The sequence below is a fragment of the Saimiri boliviensis genome, chromosome 7, assembly GCF_048565385.1.
Source record: "Saimiri boliviensis isolate mSaiBol1 chromosome 7, mSaiBol1.pri, whole genome shotgun sequence".
In the NCBI taxonomy this organism is placed as follows: domain Eukaryota; kingdom Metazoa; phylum Chordata; class Mammalia; order Primates; family Cebidae; genus Saimiri; species Saimiri boliviensis.
In genome coordinates this window covers 88,399,054-88,419,528 of record NC_133455.1, presented here as the reverse complement: position 1 = coordinate 88,419,528, position 20,475 = coordinate 88,399,054, and the positions used below count along the sequence as shown (strand labels likewise).

General features: G+C 37.8%; 1 protein-coding gene across 4 annotated transcripts in view; it reads left to right on the top strand.

Annotated features, from left to right (window-relative positions):
• The window catches only part of ITPR2 (inositol 1,4,5-trisphosphate receptor type 2), a 497,691-nt gene that overhangs the window by 277,515 nt on the left and 199,701 nt on the right, over nucleotides 1-20,475 (top strand). For all 4 annotated transcript variants that reach the window (XM_003926591.4, XM_074402941.1, XM_074402942.1 and 1 more), the window contains 2 exons: nucleotides 130-272; nucleotides 5,838-5,946. In XM_003926591.4, coding sequence (XP_003926640.3) covers nucleotides 130-272; nucleotides 5,838-5,946 — 252 coding nt within the window. The remainder of the gene's footprint in view (nucleotides 1-129; nucleotides 273-5,837; nucleotides 5,947-20,475) is intronic.

Below are 20,475 nucleotides of genomic sequence, written 5' to 3'. Positions count from 1 at the left end.
CATTTGGTGCTATGGAAATATAGGAGGCATCTATAAAATTCCCATTAGTATTCTTAGGCTTGTCATATCTTTGAAAGATAAAATCTGACTTAGGCCTTCATGTGGATTCTCTTGTGTTTCATTCCCTAGGATGTGGTGGCCTCCTTGGAGCACCAGTTCAGCCCAATGATGCAGGCTGAATTCTCAGTATTGGTTGATGTATTGTACAGTCCAGAGCTGCTATTCCCTGAGGGAAGCGATGCAAGAATAAGATGTGGCGCTTTCATGTCGAAGTAAGTGGATCCAATCTGAAATTCTGCTAGTGTCACCAAACTGAGATGGCCTCTAACATTTCCACTTTATACTTCACTGATATAAAATGACAGTCCACAAAGTATGTGAAAGGTCTAAAATCCATGTTAAAATATGCTGCCAGAATAATTAAATTGAGTCATTTGAAATTTTGTTTTGGTGAAGGTCAAGTTATCATATTTTACTAAATTTACTGAAAATAAAGTGTGTCATTATGGGGCACAAAGTATTATGCAAAATAATATTTTGGTCCTAATTCCTTTCCATAATTATATGGTGTGACCTTTTAAAAAATTCTTGTTTAAAGTCACTGGTTTTCATTAACATAGGGAGAAAGGAAAAGGAGCTAGCATTTATTGAGGTCTTACTATTGTCATATGTCTTTAACTATTATTTTATCTAATCTGCATAAACACCCAGAGACTGGGAGGTCTGCCTGATTCAGAGAAGAGAAAACTGAGGACCAGGTGCACTTCAGGTGCAGGGTTAGTAAGACTCAGACCCAGTATGTGGCCGTGCTGCCTGGATGATTCTTGCTGCAGTTCTTTCATTTACTGATTTTTCTCAGCATTTGTGGTATTGTCAGATCTATTATAGCTGATATATTTACCGTATAGTATCTTCATCTTAATGGTAAGTGAAAAATTCTCTAGGGAGATGTGCAAGGATAAGGAGTTGTGAGAAAAAGCCTAACTAGCTCCAGAAAGAAGAGACTTGTCTTTATGTGGAGGGCATGCCATTGAGGACTCTGCCCGTGGTCACATGTAGACTCTAGATGCCCAGTTAGAAAGAAGGTGCTTAGTCTTCTTGGGAAGAGTATCTGGATGGAGAGTCAGTGAGATGAGCTTGCCGAGCCTCTTGACCCTGAACCATCCCAGCTAATTCCTGTGTGGTAGAGGGTATTGCTGATGAGATCTGGAAACCTCTTCTATCAACTGTGATGTATTGAGGCAGAGATTGAAGCCCTAGGGGACATAATAAGTGTGTTCCTTTCTTTCACCATTTAAGCTGAGACGTTGGGAGTGAAAGCAAGGTGTGGGATGAGAAAAACTGCAGGGATTGTGCTGAAGAATAGGTGGGGTTTTTATATTACGGTTATGGCTAGAATCAGGTATAGACTCATTGCATCTTAGGGAGTTTGGCAAGAATGTGTGTTTCTGGACACCTGCCAGTCTTCTGAGTAAGGATTTTAAAGTGAAGAGGCCCAGAGTGTACAACTGATGACTGCTGAGATCATTAGAAAGAAAATTTAAAGTGGAGGTATTTCCTAGTAATTCACTATAAAAATAGGGTGTTGAGCAGCGTTCACTATTCAGAGGATGGGTACACTGAAAGCCCAGACTTCACCACTACACATACATGCATGTGAGAACTCTGCACCTGTACCCCTTACATATCTAAAAATAAGAACTAAATTTAAAAAAAGATAATAGGATCTTTGATAAATATCTTTCATCTTCTATGAATATATGTCATTGTATGGAATATGGGTTAAAAATTAGGTGATAAACCTGTCAAGTTCAATACATTAACATAATATTATAACTATACGCCTGAGATGTGACAGCCTGGAATGGGGGTTGGCAAGCTCTGGCCCTCAGACTAAATTGGTCCTGCTACTCATTTCTATAAAGAAAGTTTTACTGAAATGCAGTGGTGCTCATTCATTTCTAGATTGTCTATGGCTGCTTTCATGCCACTGTGGCAGAATCAGCTAATTGCCAGAGACTGTGTGCCCCACAAAGCCTAAAATATTTGCTATCTGATCCTTTAGAGAAAAAGTCTCCTGACTCTTTGTTGAGAACTAAGGTGCCAATATGGTAGTTACTAGCCACACATGGCTATTTAAATTATAGTTTTAATTAAAATGAAATAAAAATCTACTTTCTCAGTCATATTGGCCGCATTTCAAGTGCTCAATAGCCACATGTGGCTAATGGCTACCAAATTTGGCAGCACAAATATAGAATATGTGTATTATTGCAGTGAGTTCTGCTAGACAGCAGTGGTCTAGAACTTGAAGATACTTGTCTATGAGAAAGTGATATGAAGTAACTCAGGATGTCAAGTAAATATTGAGCTGTGCTGCAGATGGAGACAAATCTGTGGCACCATTAGGTAACCCAAAAGGAGAGAAGCAAAAGTGATATGGTAATAGGAACACATTGCAGATCCTACACCCATATGAAGGAAAAATGATGTGTGTACATGAGTGGTTTTAGAGGAGATTCTAGAAGATATTTTTGTGCTATTGCAATTGTATTACAGCCAGAGCCTCAGGACTGTCTGTTTTCCATCTTAGTACTCACCCTACCTCTTCCCCAACTCTGTGAAGAACCAAGGGTTTCTTTTGTAAGAATATCTTACAAAATTAGAATCCAACTTTATGAATAGCTTTGCCAGGGGTCTTGTATTGCTGTGCATACCATCCTAGTAAAGCTTAGCTGGAGAATATAAATTTAGGTCCAAGCCCTAAGTAGGGGCTTCCTACTTTTTCTAAAATAAATGTAATTCTTAGAATTTGTTGACTCAGATGGGTCTCCAGGAGAATAAGAGGATAGACCCCAGGAAAGAACTGGAATTCAGTCTACTTAACACATAGAGTGAGAGAGAAGAGAATAGGTCAATGACACTGTCAAATCTTTAAGGAAGCTGATTAGAGTCTATTCAAGTCAACACCTACTCTTCCCTTGTGAAGGAGAATCTCTGTATTTTTCAGACTGTGGGATGTGATCCATTTATAGATCTTTTAATTGACTTAGGTAGAGGCAAACAGCTAATTAAAAAATGAATTAGAGAAGATGCAAATTATCAGAGTGCATCTCATAGTAAGGATGACGTTTGTGTGAGTTTATACACACACTCCCACACAGGTACTTCTATACTGGGTTGTTTTGTGAAATCTATTTCTTGCTTTGATCATAGAAAAAATATTCGAAAGTCACCAACCTAGCTCAACCAGTCATTATGTGGTTTATGAATGCCTTTTATAAATCTGTAGCAAGCGGTCATTCAAACTTATGGTTGATATTTTCAATATGGTTAGTGAATTAAAACTTTTATCTAAGGAAGAGTTAAAAAAAATGGAAATACTTAGCCTGAGAGAGCAAAAAAAAAAAAAAATTAAAAGAAATTTATCATGTCCACCAAAACTGTTTTCACATATTTAAAGACTACTATATGAATGTATATACCTACTGTGTACCCACAAAAATTAAAAATTGAAAAAGGACTATTGTGTGAAAGAATCAAATAGTAAAAGTTTTAGAAAGGCAGGCTTCACTTTCCTGGCCAGGAGGACTTTTGAAATTTTTCTGCCTGTTAGGCCTGACCACATGTATGTAATACCTTTTCTAGACTCAACGTGTCTAAAAGGACATCAGTGTTACTTTCATTGTGTATTGGCTACTTCTTCAGCATGGAACAGTGTCATTTTAAACTGTCATCCTTGGGCTGGGTATGTTGGCTCACACTTCTAATCCCGGCACTTTGGCAGGCTGAAGCAGGAAGATCAGTTGAGCCCAGAATTTTGAAACCAGCCTGAGCAACAAAGCAAGACTCTATCTCTGCAAAAAGCAAAAAAATTAGCCAGGCACTATGGTGTATACCTGTGGTCCCAGCTACTCAGGAGGCTGAGGTGGGAGGATCAATTGAGCCCAAGAGGTCTAGGCTGCAGTGAGCCATGATCACATGAGTACACTCCAGCCTGAGTGACAGAGACCCTGTCTAATTAAAAAAAAATTAAAAAAAAAAATCACCATCCACTCTTAGTCCAGTCTATACATTTCAAGGGTCTCTGATCTGCCCTGCTTCCTCTTCTATTTCCTGCATGTCATTATTTACAGTCTTGGCTGTGGGTCTTCTCTGTTGCTTCCTACATCCTCACCCGACCTCTGCCACTGTTCTCTTGCCTTGCTCCGTCTCCTCTGCTTTACCTTTCCTGCTGCCATCATTGGTCTCTTTCTCACAGTGGGAAGAGGCATTCAGGTCCTTTAAAACAGTAGTTCCCTATTTTCTCTAGAAAACATTCCAGATTCTTGAGGTTAACATTCCAGTCCCTTCTTTCCAAACCACATCTCTTACACTTTCCTCTTCCAAGTCTTTAAGTGTCAGTGGGCAATTGGCGTGCTTCTCATTTCCTGAACACGCTGGCCAGATTTCTGCCTCTGTCCTGTGTTCTTACCATTCCCTTTGCAGGGATGTTTTCTCTCCCCAGCCTTCCTTGCCAGGTGAAATCTTCACAAGTTGCATGCTATCTCTTCACTGAAACCTTCTCTGATCAGCCCTAGGTAATTCCCCCCAGCAGAATGAAGTGGTTTCATGTCTGGTTCACAGCATTTGCCAATGTCTCTATTGTGGCACTTACCCATTCAGGGGATTTTGTGCAGCCTAGCATGTGTGGGGACTCTGCACAAGACCCCTGAGACTCCAGAGATCAGTGATCTGAGTCCCCGTCACCACAGAGTGGTTCTTAATAATTTTGGCTCTGAGGTCAGATGGACCTGAGTGCCTTTGCGGGTCTCACCCCTTAACAATTTATGTAACCATAGGCAGGTTGCTATATCTCCCTAAGCTTCTGTTCTCTTATGAGCAAAATCAGCCTGAACCTGTCCCAAAGGCTTGGTGTAAGGATAAATTGGAAGACTCCCTGGGAAGTCCTTACACTTAACCCTGACACCTTGCTAGCCATTAACCAGTGAAAGTTCACCTTTTCCCCAGGGTTATGTCCCACAGTACTCATGTTATGTCACTGAAATTGGGTCATTTGAAGAAGACGTCTCACTGGGTCATTTTGAGAATCAGCTTTTTAACAACATGAGCTATATAAGTTAAATTTTGATAATGAAAATTTTATTTGATTTTAAGTTCTTGGGGATGGTGATCCTGAAACTCTTCTCCTAACAGAGCACTAGTACACAGTTTGCCACTTGATTAAAATTGATTGGAGTTTTTGCCCAAATTATAGCAAAACTAGTAAATGGATAGACTGTCTTGGTGTCATTTTTTGTTTTTTGTTTTTAAGACAGAAACTGCTTGTTTCTACCAAACCCTGGCAGTGAAAAATGGCACATTATTATGAATGGAAACTGGAAAGCAGCCTGTTATATTAAGGTTGCAAAATTATATACAGCCATTGCTACTCAGTAATGTAATACAGTACATAAAAATAATATAGTGTAACAACATAATATAATATAATATAAATATTTATATTTATCTACTAATAAATTTGCTTTAGTTAATAGAGTGGGAATGAGAATATTAGTGTTTCATTGTTTCTCAGAGTAGTGTGTCCCACTAAAAGAATGCCACCTGAGTAAGTTTGGGAAGCCCTGAGATATACTACCTCTAAAACAAATATAATGTGTTATAATACAAAATTTATAAGCTAAAGTGTAATCTTAAAACTTTTGAAAAACATGTACCTGGTTTACTTCATATTCTCAAATAATTGTGTGATTTTCTTTCCTCTGTGGCCTTTGATGTTTGTATATAGCTTGAAGAGAAATCACTGTCTTACTAAAGGTTTAATGTTTTGCTTTAAGGTTGATTAATCATACAAAGAAACTAATGGAGAAGGAAGAAAAACTGTGCATTAAAATTCTTCAGACATTACGAGAAATGCTAGAGAAGAAAGACAGCTTTGTGGAAGAGGTATTTTTTTAAAAAAATTTTTATTATTTAAAAATAAAATAGGATTTCCAGAATACTGTAACCTATGAATTACAATAGGCTATTACCTGATTACTTGCATTATATATTAATGGTGTATGTACTTAGATGAGTAAGATAATTTGAGTTTTTATGGTATTCGTCTCTCATGCCTTGTTTTAAATTGGGAAATAGCTAAAATCAGAGTGGCCTAGATATTTGTTTTATTCATTTATTTTTTATATTCTGGCTTGGATCTGTGTTTGTTCCTCTTATGGCTTTTTCTAATGGACCAACTGACCTTTTCAAACAATGAGTAACTGAGATGCATTATTTAGACTTGTGTAAAGTTCTGCTGCATACTAAGAATGTTTATGCATTTTGTCATATGTTGATTTTTTATTATAAATATATGTTCATGTTACTTTTGATAATCTGCCAAGTATTATAAAATAATACTATTTTAGTAAATGGAATAGTCAGTTTCTATTCTTAACTCTATTAACTTGAGATTCAAAGATGATCTTCAGGGAAATATCAACCTATAGATAATAATTGTCAGTCTGTTATTAAAAATGACAGCTCAGGTGCTCATTAAGAGATAGCTAGCAGCATGTTTAATACCCAAGGTGATACACTTAAATATAAAATATAAATCTAGAGAATTTTTTTTAGCTAGCTGTCTGTACTTTTATGTTAGATATCAAACAAAATTTGTACCATGTTCCTCAATAACCTTTTGGTCTCTTTCAGTAGATACGAATCATTTGATACTTTAAAACTGGAAGGATTTTATTTATTACTTTATGTATATGCTAAATTCCAGAAAGATTGTTGTGGTTGAGTTTTTTAGAGTGCGTTCCCATTTTAGAAAAAAATGCAATGGAGCATTGGATATTAGTAGAAAGGGCATTGCTGAAGCAATGGAATACTTTGAAAAGTATTCCATGTAAATCAATGTTTGTTTCCATAATCAAAATGCCTTCTACTTTGCATTAGTTCTCTGCATCACTTAAATTATATTTGGGAAACAAATGATCAAAAAATTGCAAAAACGCAATTTTTGCAAATGTTTCTCTGAGATAGGACTCAAAAATACGCTTGTATATTCAAGTGTGTGGTATGCTTTTTAAAAATGATCAAGAGAATTCCTTGGGACTTATTGTTGCCTTTCTCTTAAAATACTGCTATAGATTGTGTGATATTGACTGAAGCACCAGATTCTAAAGTAGGAAAATGAGATCAATATACTTTTCTGACAGAGGATGAGGTTCACAATAAAAGTGACTTGTATTTAACAGGAGATACATGGCAAATGTTCCATTTTTATGTAACAGATTTTTATTGAATTGCTCCAAAGGAAAATCGGAAAGAAATCAGGTTCAGATTTTACTTTGGCTAGTCAAGAGCATTTTTGTGTGTCTCCCAAATCACTCTAAAATAAATCACTTGTTTTCTTCTTTCCATTCCCACTGCTATCACTAGTTCAGGTTTTTATTATCTCCCATCTAGAAAATTCCAGGAGTGCAGTTTCGTGAGACAGACTGCTTCCTTGGATGGAGGCAGGGCTGCTGTTTTCATAACTCCAAGGATCCTCATTTATGCAAGACGTGATGTAAATGACACCCCCATGACACAACCCTCAGGGAAGAGTTGAGATCAGAAAGGCTAATTGCAAGTCCTTCATTCGATCACCCAACACATAGGTTGTGAGCAAACTATTAAATGGTGGTTATCGTGCTTGGGTACTGGGGATACTGAGATGAATGACACAACTTGCCAAGGGCCATGAAAAGGTACAATTACTATGCTAGTGGACTCCCTTCATAGTGTAGGCAAGAGATCACTAGAGCCCTTCAGATACCAGCAGGGGCTCTGCACCACATTAGTGTTGCAGGCCCTCCATTTGTCCTCTCCACTTCACACCCCCATCTCTATTCATCCATTAGGTGTCCAGAGATCTGTGATACTCTATGTACCTATAATGTACCTCAGGCTTTTCCTGCCTTGACCTTTATCAGGAATCATAAGACAGCAAAAATCCAAACAAGCCTCAATGCTACCAGTTGTCTTTGTGGAGGAGCTACTGGGTAGAATTTATCAAATATTCCAGCAAGTGGTGATTACTTTCTCAATAGAATTACCAAAATACTTCATGCTCCTCTTTTAGGACACTTTAGGATGTATCTTGATATTTAGTCCAAGCTTCTTATTTTGTAGATGATGCCACAGAGTCCCCGAGAATTGATGTGATTTGAGTGAGGTCACATAGCAAGAGCTAGAACCAAAGTTTAAATTGGAACTCCTTTCTCTCTGCCTTACCTTCTTACTCCTTTGATCATAGCCAAGTTTTACAATATTTTGCACTGTTGCTAAGAAAGGTTAATATACTTTGTCTTGTGGGTTTATGGCTCTGAATTTTAAGACACAGGCAGACAGAATATAAGACAGAATAACATCTGAAATAGGTAAAGATTCAGATGAATGTCTAAGAAAATAGTAAAGGTAGGGGAAATGAAGCCATTTAACTAAGGAAGAAAAACCTGATTTCATTTTTTTATGGCTGAGTAAGATTTCATTGCACATATATACATCACATTTTCTTTATGTATTCATCCATTGAGGGACACATGAGTTGATTCCATATCTTTGCTGTGGTGAATAATGTTGCAGTAAACATGTGAGTGCAGGTATCCCTTTGTTATGTTGATTTCTTTTCCTATAATAGATACTCTGTAGTGGGATTGCTGAATCCAATGGCAGCTCTGCTTTTAGTTTTTAAAGAACTCTCCATACTGTCTTTCAGAGTGGCTCTGCTAGTTTACTTTCCCACCAGTAAGGTATGAATTCCCTTTTCTCTACATCCTTATCAATGCCTGTTATTTTTTGTCTTTTTAATAATAGCCATTCTGGCTGGAGAAAGATAACATCCTGTTGTCATTTTGAGTTGCATTTTTCTGATGATTAGTGATATTAAGGAGTTACTCATATGCTTATTGGCCATTTCTGTGTCTTCCTTTGAGAAATGTCTAGTCATGTCTTTTGTCCACTTTCTAATGAGGTTTTTTGATTTTTTCCTGTTGGGTTGAGTGTCTTACATATTTTGGGTACGAGTCTCCTGTCAGATAAATAATTTGCGAAGATTTTCTCTATTCAACAGGTTGTCTCTTCACTCTGTTGAGTGTTTCCTTTCTGTGCAGAAGCTTTTTAGTTTAAGATAGGCCCATTTTCTCTTTTTGTTTCTGTTGCCTATGCTTTTCAGATCTTAGGCATAAATTCTTTGCCTAGACCAATGTCCAGGAGAATTTCCCCTAGGTTTTCTTCCAGTGTTTTTGTTGTTTTGAGTATTACATTTAAGTCTTGAATCCATTTTGAGTTGATTTTTGTATATTGTGAGAGATAAGGATTTAGTTTTTTCTGGATGTGACTATCCAATTTTGCCAGCGTCATTTATTGGAGAGGGTGTTTGTTCCCCTGTATAAGTTCCTATCTGCTTTGCTAAAGATCAGTTGGCTGTAAATATATGGCTTTGTTCCTGGATTCTTCATTCTGTTTCATTGGTCTGTCTATTTTTATACCAATAGTGCTGCTTTGGTTAGTCAAGCCTTGCAATATATTATAAGTTAGATAATATGATGCCTCTAGCTTTGTTCTTTTTGCTCAGGATTGCTTTGGCTATTCCAACTCTTTTTTGGTTCCATATGAATTTTAGGATTCTTTCAAAAGAATTATATCATTTCATTTGCAGCAACAATGAACTGTTGTTTGCTGAAATGGATGTTGAAATGGATGCTGCATGGAACTAGAGGTCATTATCTGAAATGAAACAAGCCAGGAACAAAAAAACAAATACTGCATGTTCTCACTTATATGTGGGAGCTAAACCATTTTATCATATGAAGGTAAAGAGTGGGAAGATAGATAACAGAGACTGGGAAGGATGGAAGGTGGAGAATGAAGGGAACTGGGTGAAAGGGTACAAATGTATGGTACGACAGAAGGAATAAATTCCATGTTTGGTAGCAGAGTAGGGTGACTATACTTAATATGTTGTACTTGAGTGATGGACACATCAAATACACTGACTTGATCACTATGCATTTATATATATGTAACAAAATGTCTCATTTATCCTATAAGTTTGTAAAAGCAAGAAAAGTAAAAGGAAAAACCTAATAAAAAGCATAAGTATGTTTCTTAATTACCTTGTTTCTTAATTTTCACTTTTACTAAGGACAGAATAAAAAATTATAGCTAGGCCAGGTGCGGTGGCTCAAGCCTGTAATCCCAGCACTTTGGGAGGTCGAGGCGGGTGGATCACGAGGTCAAGAGATCGAGACCATCCTGGTCAATATGGTGAAACCCCGTCCCTACTAAAAATACAAAAAAGTAGCTGGGCATGGTGGCACATGCCTGTAATCCCAGCTACTCAGGAGGCTGAGGCAGGAGAATTACCTGAACCCAGGAGGCGGAGGTTGCGGTGAGCCGAGATTGCGCCATTGCACTCCAGCCTGGGTAACAATAGCAAAACTCCGTCTCAAAAAAAAAAAAAAAAAAAAAAAATTATAGCTAAAGCAATTCTAGTTCTTGGACAACTTTTTAATTCTAAGTGTTTTGAAATGAGAACTATTTCTACCAGTGAAAGCAGAAGACATTTCATTCCCTTCTCAGGAAATCTTAAAGAAAAAAAAAAAAAGAGCATACTAGATCTAGAATGATTCAAACAACCACCCTGGGAACTAGTCATGACTACAACCATTGGTCCTTCTGAAACAGCTGGTGCTCAGTGATCCATGCCATTCGGGGGAGCTAAATGGCTCACATATCTAGGTGAAATGGCATTGGATAACAGATTCAGAAAGTATCCAATGATACTATTGTATAACTAATGGTGGGCTCTACTAACAAACCGTAATTACCAGTAGTGGGATAAGAGGTGGCTGTGTTTCCATGATTGTATTATTTTCTATTGACCAAAAACTTCATGGTATAAAACCACACAAATTTATTATTTTGCAGTTTTGGAAGTCAAAAGCTTAAAGTCAAGGTGTGAGCAGCAGAGTGTTCCTTCTGCAGAATCGAGGGGAGAGTTTATTTCCTTGCCTTTTCTGGATTCTGGAGGCCACCTGCATTCCTTGGCTCGAGGCTCCATTCCCTGTCTTTAAAGCCAGTAGTGTAGCACTTTCCAATCTCTACTCTTGATTCCACCCCCCTGCCACCACAATTGTCACATCTCCTACTCTGATGCTCCTGACTCATTCCTCTAAGAACACTTGTGATTATATTGGAACCACTTGGATAATCCAGTATAATTTTCTCCTTTCAAGAGCCTTAACTCAAATCACACCTGCTGAATCCCTTTTGCCATGTGAGGTAACATGTTTACAGGTTCTGGTGACTAGGAAAGGGATCCTGAGGGCATGTGCATCTTTGGGGAGGGTCATTATTCTGCCTATCACACACAATGACCCTTTTATTGATAGTGAGAAATAAAGTCTAGAACATAGATGTAGTATTTACTTGTGGCTGATTAATATTACTACGTAATGCAATTTAAATGCAAATGAATAGAACAAAAAATGCTTGGAATCTATAGCACTTTGCTGTTTTCACAATACTTTAGAATATTTTGGTACCTTTCAAAAATTCTAACAAGTACATACAACAGGCAGTGTTACCTCCACATTGCAAATGTGGAGAGACTCAGAGAAGTGAATCGTGTTAAGTCACATATGTTACCTAATACCTGCCCTCTAATGGCTAACTAGCTGGATTTCAACTGTCTGTGTATTGAAGCATTCCCAAGAGATTTATCAGAATTAAATCAAAACAGGGAATGCAAACTAGGGTTTTTCACACTAGCTATCCTAATATTACATTTGAGACTCCACTTATTTGAATTTAAAATGTCAACTTAAAAGAAAATTACTATTTTTATTTTCTTCATTCCTGACACCAGAAGTGGTGTGTGTGTGTGTGTGTGTTTGTGTGTGTGTGTGTGAAATTGGTAAAAATTTAAAAGTATAGGGCAATGAAACATAAATTTCCTTCATGGTTGAACCAAATGTTCTGTAAAGCAATTTTCAACCCTGGGATTCTAAATTTCCCGAGTTTGTTAGCCTTCTCTGTATGATGTATTAAGGAAGTATATTAAGGATATTTAATATAACTAAATGTAACTAGATTTTATCTGCTAGTCAATTATTTATTCAAAGCTTATAATTTAGAATACCCTTGAATACAATTTCTAAATTTATTACATTTAGGTATATTCTTCCTTGACCCATGTTTCTTAGTTTGTGCATAAGACACTGAGAAATAAGATATGGGTGGACAATGTCTTAAAGATTCTTGAAAGAATAAAATAAAGGAAAATTTAATTTCCTGTGATGTTTACCTATATGTGAAATCATTTAGGCATTTAGGGATTATATAGTGAGTTAAGCTATGGTACTTATTTTTAATGGAAGGATAAAATGTGAATTTTTTAAATAGAAAGTCTTTAAGGGGAAAATTACCTAAGTAAGTTTTAGAAAAATTCCCCATTAAAATATTGTTTGTTTAGGTGATTGTGATAGAAAAGCAAGAGTTTACAAAGACTATAACTAACAACCATAACAACTCTGAGAGCTCAGTATTCCTTTGGGGTTGGCATATTTAGAAGACTTTTTAAAGGTAACAACACCAGGCATATTTATTTGTACTTAAAAAAAATGTATGTTGGGACATTGGGGGAGGGAAAGAGAAGAGAAGGAATGCTTCAAAATGGCTTGAGGATAGTATGATCTCTCCTCCCTTCTTCTCTCCTCGCCTCCCCTCTGCTTCTCTCCTCTCCTTTCTTTTTTGACAGAGTCTTGCTCTTTTGCCCAGGCTTGAGTGCAGTGGCACTATCTCAGCTTACTGCAATCTCCACCTCCTGGGTTCAAGTGATTCTCTTGCCTCAGCCTCCAAGTAGCTGGGATTACAGGTACCTGCCACCACACCCAGCTGATTTTTGTATTTTTAGTACGAACAGAGTTTTACCATCTTGGTCAGGTTGGTCTTGAATTCCTGATCTCAAACAATCCACCTGCCTCAGCCTCTCAAAGTGCTGGGATTATAGGGGTGAGCCATTGTGCCCGGCCTGAGGGCAGTGTGATTTCTAAAATTCTCTATCCTTAGAGCCATTTTGTTCTACTCTTATTTCCATGACCCCCCTCCCCCGCCGCGACACACACGCAAAATATCTGATAGTATATGTATGCTGTTGAAGAGAGTAGCTTTATTACCGTATCATGCCTTTATTCTGTGTATTTAGGGATAGTTTAGGTCCAGATCTGTGTAGCAGTGAAGTGGTAATGGAGATAGAAAGAGCTTATGTGGATTGGATAGAGGTGGGCTGATAAGGGTGGAGCAGGAAATAAGGACTGTGTTCAGAGGAATGGTTTGGTTTGGTTTTAAGGATTTTGGGGGTCAATCTTCTGCATCTTTTACTCTTTAGTATACATTTTCATTAAGATTTGTAAAGCATTATGAATTATTTCTCTCATAAAAAGGGAAAAACTTATATAAATCATAAAAGTAGAGATGTCTGTAAACTCCAATTCTGAGTGTATAAAATTCATAGCTTCTGTACTTTAGAATTGGAGAAGAGAATGAGCACTGAAAATATTCATGGGTCACCTGTGGAACTGGTAATGTACAGCTACTCTCTTTACATAATAGTCGAAGAAGCTGGCCTATTTAAAATGACAGTCACAATTTTCCCTGTGACTATATTCCTATCTACTAATGTTACAGTGACATACATATAATCTACAGGGCAACAAAGATGTTTAATATAAAGTTCAATATTCTTAAAATGTTCAGATTTAAAATACCATCTATCTTTGGAATATTGTTGCAAAGCTATTGAGAGCTGCCTCTGCAATAGCTATGGTACAGTTTTAAGCACTAGCATTTATTAATTTATTATATAATTAATTAAATTAATTTATATCATATAATTTATTCATAGCTAGCATTTATTAAGAGCTTATTGTATGACATCGTTATTATCAGACACTGCTTTCAGACACTGCTGCTAATCATTTATATATGTTACCTTATTTATTCTTCAACCCTATGTCATAGTATTACTATCTCCCTTTTACTGGTTAGGAAACTGAGGTATAGAGAGTTTAAGGTCACATATCTTAGGAGAAGGAGACTGGGATTCCAATCTAAACACTTGGGCTTCTGAGCTCACACTCTTAATCAGCATGCTAGATCCAAACAGGTTATAGGACTTATAATCACAGCTTATTTATTTTCTCAGTTATAAAATTAAATAACATGAAAAGTTCTTCAATTTTATTCTTTTTTTTTTTTTTTTTTTTTTTTTTTTGATGAAGTCTTGCTATGTCACCCAGGCTGGAATATAGTGGCACGATCTTGGCTCATTGCAATCTCTGCCTCCCAGGTTCAAGCAAATCTGCCTCAGCCTCCTGAGTAGCTGAGATTACAGGCACCACCACCACACCTAGCTAACTTTTGTGTTTTTAGTAGAGATGGGATTTCACCATGTTGCCCAGGATGTTCTCAAACTCCTGACCTCAGGTGATCCGCCCACCTAGGCCTCCCAAAGTGCTAGGATTACAGGCATGAGCCACTGCACCTGGCCTCAATTTTATTGTTGATAAAATTTGCCTAAGTGTGTACTGGAAAGCATAATCTGTTTATTCACTCAGCTGCTCAGGAAAGGCTTGACACCCACCCTGTGATCATGGTCTGAGTTGTTATTAACCAGAATATTAGTTATGAAAGTTCTCAATAATATTTTGTAAGATGACTACCATAGATAGCCCCTTGTGAAAGTATGGCATTCAGCAAATAGCATAGCATCTAATTGAGAGCTGTGATCTTTACAAATGCCCAGGTGGGGTTGGTGATATTTATACATTGAGCAGTGATAGCAGACAATGGATTCTTGATTTGAAAGTTGGTATCTGGAGTAATATGGAATAAAGATCTTTGAGAAATGATGCCCAAATTATTTTTAAGATGTCCTCTATCATTTTTTCTTAACTCTAAAATATATTGTCTCCTGAGTTGACAAGAATTTATTCTTTTCCTTAGCAGAAAAATAATATTGTAACTAATCTTTTATTTCTAATGTTGAGAAGTCACAGAAAGAATGTCATAATTATACCAAGCAACTTAACTCCTATATCAAATATCCATGAGTGTCAGTCCCAGCAATGATTGCATTGCTGCAAATTTGTAAATTGTATCAGGCTCCTCTTATTTTAAGAATCTGTGCAGAATCATTCATATCTATGCATATACTCATTTTCAGTTTCTAGCAGGCAAATAAATGAATTTAAACAGAAATTATATAGCTTCTACAGAAGCTACATAGACTGTATTGTAGCTTGAAGATTGGATAATAACTGTTTTGCTGAGAGGAATACATTTTAGTTATAGTATCAGCTATATTTTGTAATATTCTTATTAAATACATTTTAGAGGCAAGTGCATTTGTTTTGTAATATAACTGCTCTAATGTTGTTTTAAATCAAATGTTAGTGATGTTGCAAATGTGTACCATCTTAATCATTCCCAAGGATATTGTGGCTGTGTGCACCTTTATATGTGTGTGTGTTTTTTTTTGTTTGTTTGTTTTGTTTTTTTGAGATGGAGTTTCACTGTTGTCTCCCAGGCTGAAGTGCAATGGCACAATCTCAGCTCACTGCCACCTCCACCTCCCGAGTTTAAGTGATTCTCCTGTCTCAGCCTCCTGAGTAGCTGAGATTACAGGCACCTGCCACTATGCCTGGCTAATATTTGTATTTTTGTTTTTTTTTAGTAGAGATGGGGTTTCACCATGTTGGCCAGGCTGGTCTTGACCTCCTGACCTTCGGTGATGTGCCCACCTTGGCCTCCAAAGGTGCTGGGATTACAGGTGTGAGCCACCGTGCCAGGTCATGTTATGTTTTAACACATGTGTAATGCCACTAAATGGTTGGAAACATGAAAATCAGTTGATGTGTTCTTATAATAAGAGATTGCTTTCAAATACATTATTAGCATGCTCTTCCACTTTGGATTTTTTATTTCATATTTTCACCTAAGCAAAAATACTTTCAAACATTAAAGTGGGCATAAAAGCAACAGTTGCTTTTAGAAATTTACTCTTCTCAGTTGCTGGGCTGGTTTGGTCACTTGTTAGAGTGTAAAAGTGGTAAATTTACTAGATGAATTATAGTCATTATAACCTTGTTATTACAAAGAAAATTTACAAAGTTCTTAAATGTGCCTCACATTTACTTTACTCTTTCAAGATCTCACTTAATAGCACTCATTGCTTCAAGGGTTTTTGAGATATGCTATGACTCTTTAGATATATAGGACTAAAAAGTCATATTGAAAATATTGCCTGTACTTAGAAGCTAATCACCATCATTGCCTGTAGTAAGTATAAGTCATTTGGTAGCTAATGATTGTAGGGAAAATATGGCATTGTGATTAAAAAACTAACTTGGATAACATTTATAAAAAGAGAGAAGAGAATAAGGAACCAAAAGGAGAATCACTAAAATCAATATATTGTTATCATGTTCATTATTTCCACCTAAATGTAACCTAAACCCTTTTCCAGAAAGTTTTTCCCAATTAGTTTAAGTCCATATCATTCTAATTTGTAACTGTTTCAGCACTTATAAAATTATGTTGATCTTATTAGTGTAGATCATGTCATGTCTTATGAAGGTTTTCTTTTCCATATCATGTCTTAGGAAGGTTTTCTTTGGTTGTGTACTGCCATTTAAAATATGCTAGAAACTCCTTGGAGATAGGTCTGAAGCATAACATAAGGTGAAGGAATGCCCAAAAGGCCTTTTAATGCTGAGATTCTAGGAGGATAGAGTACTGGATTTCTCTCTAGTTCCAGCCCACACTCCACAAAATGCTGTACTATTCGAAGGCAGAGACTGTTGATTTATTCACTGAAATATTCCCCAGTGTCTAGCATTGTTCCCTGCACTTAGTAGCTCTTCAGTAAATGCTTGCAGACTGATAGACTGATACATAGTAGATGAAAATGTTACCAGCTGTTTGCAGTACAGCACATTGACCTTCCCTAGTCCTATCCAAGAAATAGATTCTAGATGTATTATGTCATGATATACTTTGCATATCTCTGTTACCCAGGTAACAGCAGGTTTCTTTGTATTTGACATACCTGCAAAGTTGGGTGGGCAGCAGAGAGCCACAACATAGAGGACTGAGGAAGAAGACATCTTTCAGAAAGTACTGCGACCAGTAGACTGCTGTTGTCTTGTGCTCACTGTGTGGCTTAGAAAGCAAAAGGGGATCCCAGACACTGTGCCTAGTAATGGTGTGAGCTCGGCCAAGGGGGATTGGAGTAGATGATGACCAAATCTGAAGATCAGCCGGTGGGGAGAGGGTGCCAGCCATGGGGCGTCTTCTCTGGAAAGGGACCTGGTAGGAACAAGCAGAAGGGCATTCTTCTCTGGAAAGGGACCTGGTAGGAACAAGCAGAAGACCTAGGCTACTAAAAGAAACCATGTAGGTTTCCAAAAAGAAAAACCATGTATGCTTTGAACCAGGGTTGCAGGAAAAACCTACTATAAAACCAAGAGAACATGGCAGCAATCAGGACTCATGAAGAGAGGCCAAGTTCCAGCCATGGGAACTGAGACGCTGAGTTAGATTGATGAAAGCAACTAGTTGCAGAGTCCGAGAGCTGTTGATCTCAGGCAGCATCAGGCTGTCCTGCCACAGGATGAAATTGGTGTTGTGAAATGCTCAATGGTGTTGCAGTTGAGAGGAGAAGGAATAGAAAGGTTGTGGAGAAGACTGGGCCCGATACATTTCACCTTTTCTATCAAATACACTAATTTCAGGATACTGTTTGAACAGGTCCTCACAGAGAAGATTTGCAACCTGGCATATGAGGCACTAAAATCACACTATTATTATTTAATTGCTGTTGACTGTGCATGTCTAGACAAGCTGTTTGCAAGGTAACAATGTGTCTGTGTTTGCTTGGATCTTCACACTAACTCTGAGGAATGAAAATATTTTCATCTCTATTTTATGGATAAGAAAAAAGGCACAGTGGGTAAAATGATCTGATAAGAATCACAGGCTGGCTAGGTGGCTCACACCTGTAATCCTAGCACTTTGGGAGGCTGAGGTGGGTAGATCACAAGGTCAGGAGTTCGAGACCAGCCTGGCCAGCATGGTGAAACCCAGTCTGTACTGAAAATACAAACAGTGACCAGGTATGTTTGCATGTGCCTGTAATCCCAGCTACTTGGGAGGCTGAGGCAAGAGAATCAGTTGAACCTGGGAGTCAGAGGTTGTAGCGAGCCGAGATTGCTACTGCACACCAGCCTTGGTGACAGAGCAAGACCCCACGTCCCCTGCCCCAAAAATCACAGGCTTCACAAATGGCAGAGTGGGAATATGAATCAAGGTTTTCTGATTCTGTTCTCTTTGATGCTTCTCCGTATGGTAGGAAATTAAATAATGCCAGTGAAAGTAAATGATAATTTGAATTTGATTTCAGTTTTTCAGGCCACATCTTCCAGACTTATTTCTTTTGCTACTTCTAGCAAGCTTCTAGAAGTTTAAATAAATCTTTTTTTTTTTTTTAAAAAGGTATGTGGGGGGATATATTCTTATCTTTCAGGTACATGCCCCAGATAATATTAACAGCTTAAACTTTTATGGGGTTTACTCTCTTGTTTGTTTAACAGTCATAACACACTGAGGACCTGTAGCACAGAAAGGTTAAGAAACTTGCCCAAGACCACACAGCAAAAAATGACAGATCCAGGAAGACAACCCAGCCAGTCTGGCCTTAGAGCCCATGTTTCCAGTCACTATAGGATATTGTCTCATTCTGTGATGATATCAATTTGCAAAGCTGTAGGAATTTCACACATGGCTGCCAGAGGAAAACTACTTTTTTATTTAAAATAACAGAAGCTACCTTAAGGTATTTTTTTATATATAATGATTTTGAGTATCTACCATTTACTAATTTCTTCAGAGCAGGCCTGGTTCCTGCATCTTCCATCTGGTGCTTGAACATCTTAAACATTTTTTGGATAAATCTTAGTTGCTTAAAACAAAACAACACAGAACATTTTGAATATTTGCAGATTGCTCAGTGAAGTTCTTAGATCTGTCTTATCTCAGTTGTTCCTGGCTTTTGGCTGGGTTTTTAATTAAAACTCAATATAGAGTATATTACTTATACAGCATGGATTACAGAAAACAAATGTGGTATGTTAATAAGCACAGCATGGCAGCTTGATAAAATGAGTGCACGGCACAAAATAATTTAAATGAGGACACATGGACAATTAGAATCTGATCAAATGCTTATGATTAATATCACATAGATGGAATGATGTTGAAGATACTGACTCTGAGACATGTACTTACGTAATTCCATCCTGGGTATTGAGTTGATTTTATTTTCTTTGACAATGCCAGAGTATAGTAATCAGGGAAGCGTTCACCAGAAGGTAAGTGATAACCAGGCAATAATCTCATACTTGGGTGCACCTTTGAGGATGCTTCTTTAGTCTTCTTGCCATCTACCACCCTGGCACATGCAGCCATTTATTCATTCAACAAATAGACTGCAGTATATGTAGAATTGGCAGACAGTCCCCCATCCCCTTGGCTGAGTTAGACAAGACCTCTGGCTACTAGGCTAACTGCCCACTCTCTTGAAAGAAACTGTTGGTATCAACTCCACCATGCTTGTACCAGTTAATGCATGAAATATACGTACCAACCCTTCCTATTACCCCCATGACATTGAACATCTCCCTGCCATTTCTCAGCACTTCCTCTCCTGCTCTGGAACTGCCACTCCGGAAGCTTTCCTGTATTCTTGTTTTCTTCTCTAAGAGGTCACTCCAGATTCTTGCTTTATTTGAAGACTTCCTCTCCCTTAAGGTCAGCGCACTTTCTCAGCAGCTGTGTCAAGCACTGTCTCTTTTCTCCTTCATCCTCCATGGGAAGAAGCTTTTTGTCCCCGTGGTTTCCCATTGCTATTTCAAGACCAATTCCTTCCTTTAAAATTCTTAGCTCCTTTGAAGTTAAGACCTTCGAACTATGTCACCACAACATCAGTCTACATCCCAGTCAATTCCTCTCATCTAACTAAGATTTTGGAACCTTGATCTTGGCCCTCAGCACTGCCATCATCAGGGGTGACTCCAGTCCATCTGGGCCGTGTAGCCGACACTGGCCTGGTGGATCCTGGACCTCTGTGTCTGCACTGACCATCTCTCCTCCACAGTCCACCATCTAGTTCTTTGACAACACTGGAACTTTTTATCACAAGGAATTGCTGCTACTTCACAATTGCTAATTCAGGCATCCCAATGCCCTGACATTTACTCCTTTCCATTCAGTTTGCTTGTTCACTGACATCCATTACAACTGTCCTTCAACTGATGAAAACCACTGGCCCCTCCAATTTCCCAAGTCTTCATCTTGCCCCCTTCCTCTACTTATTCACCTCAG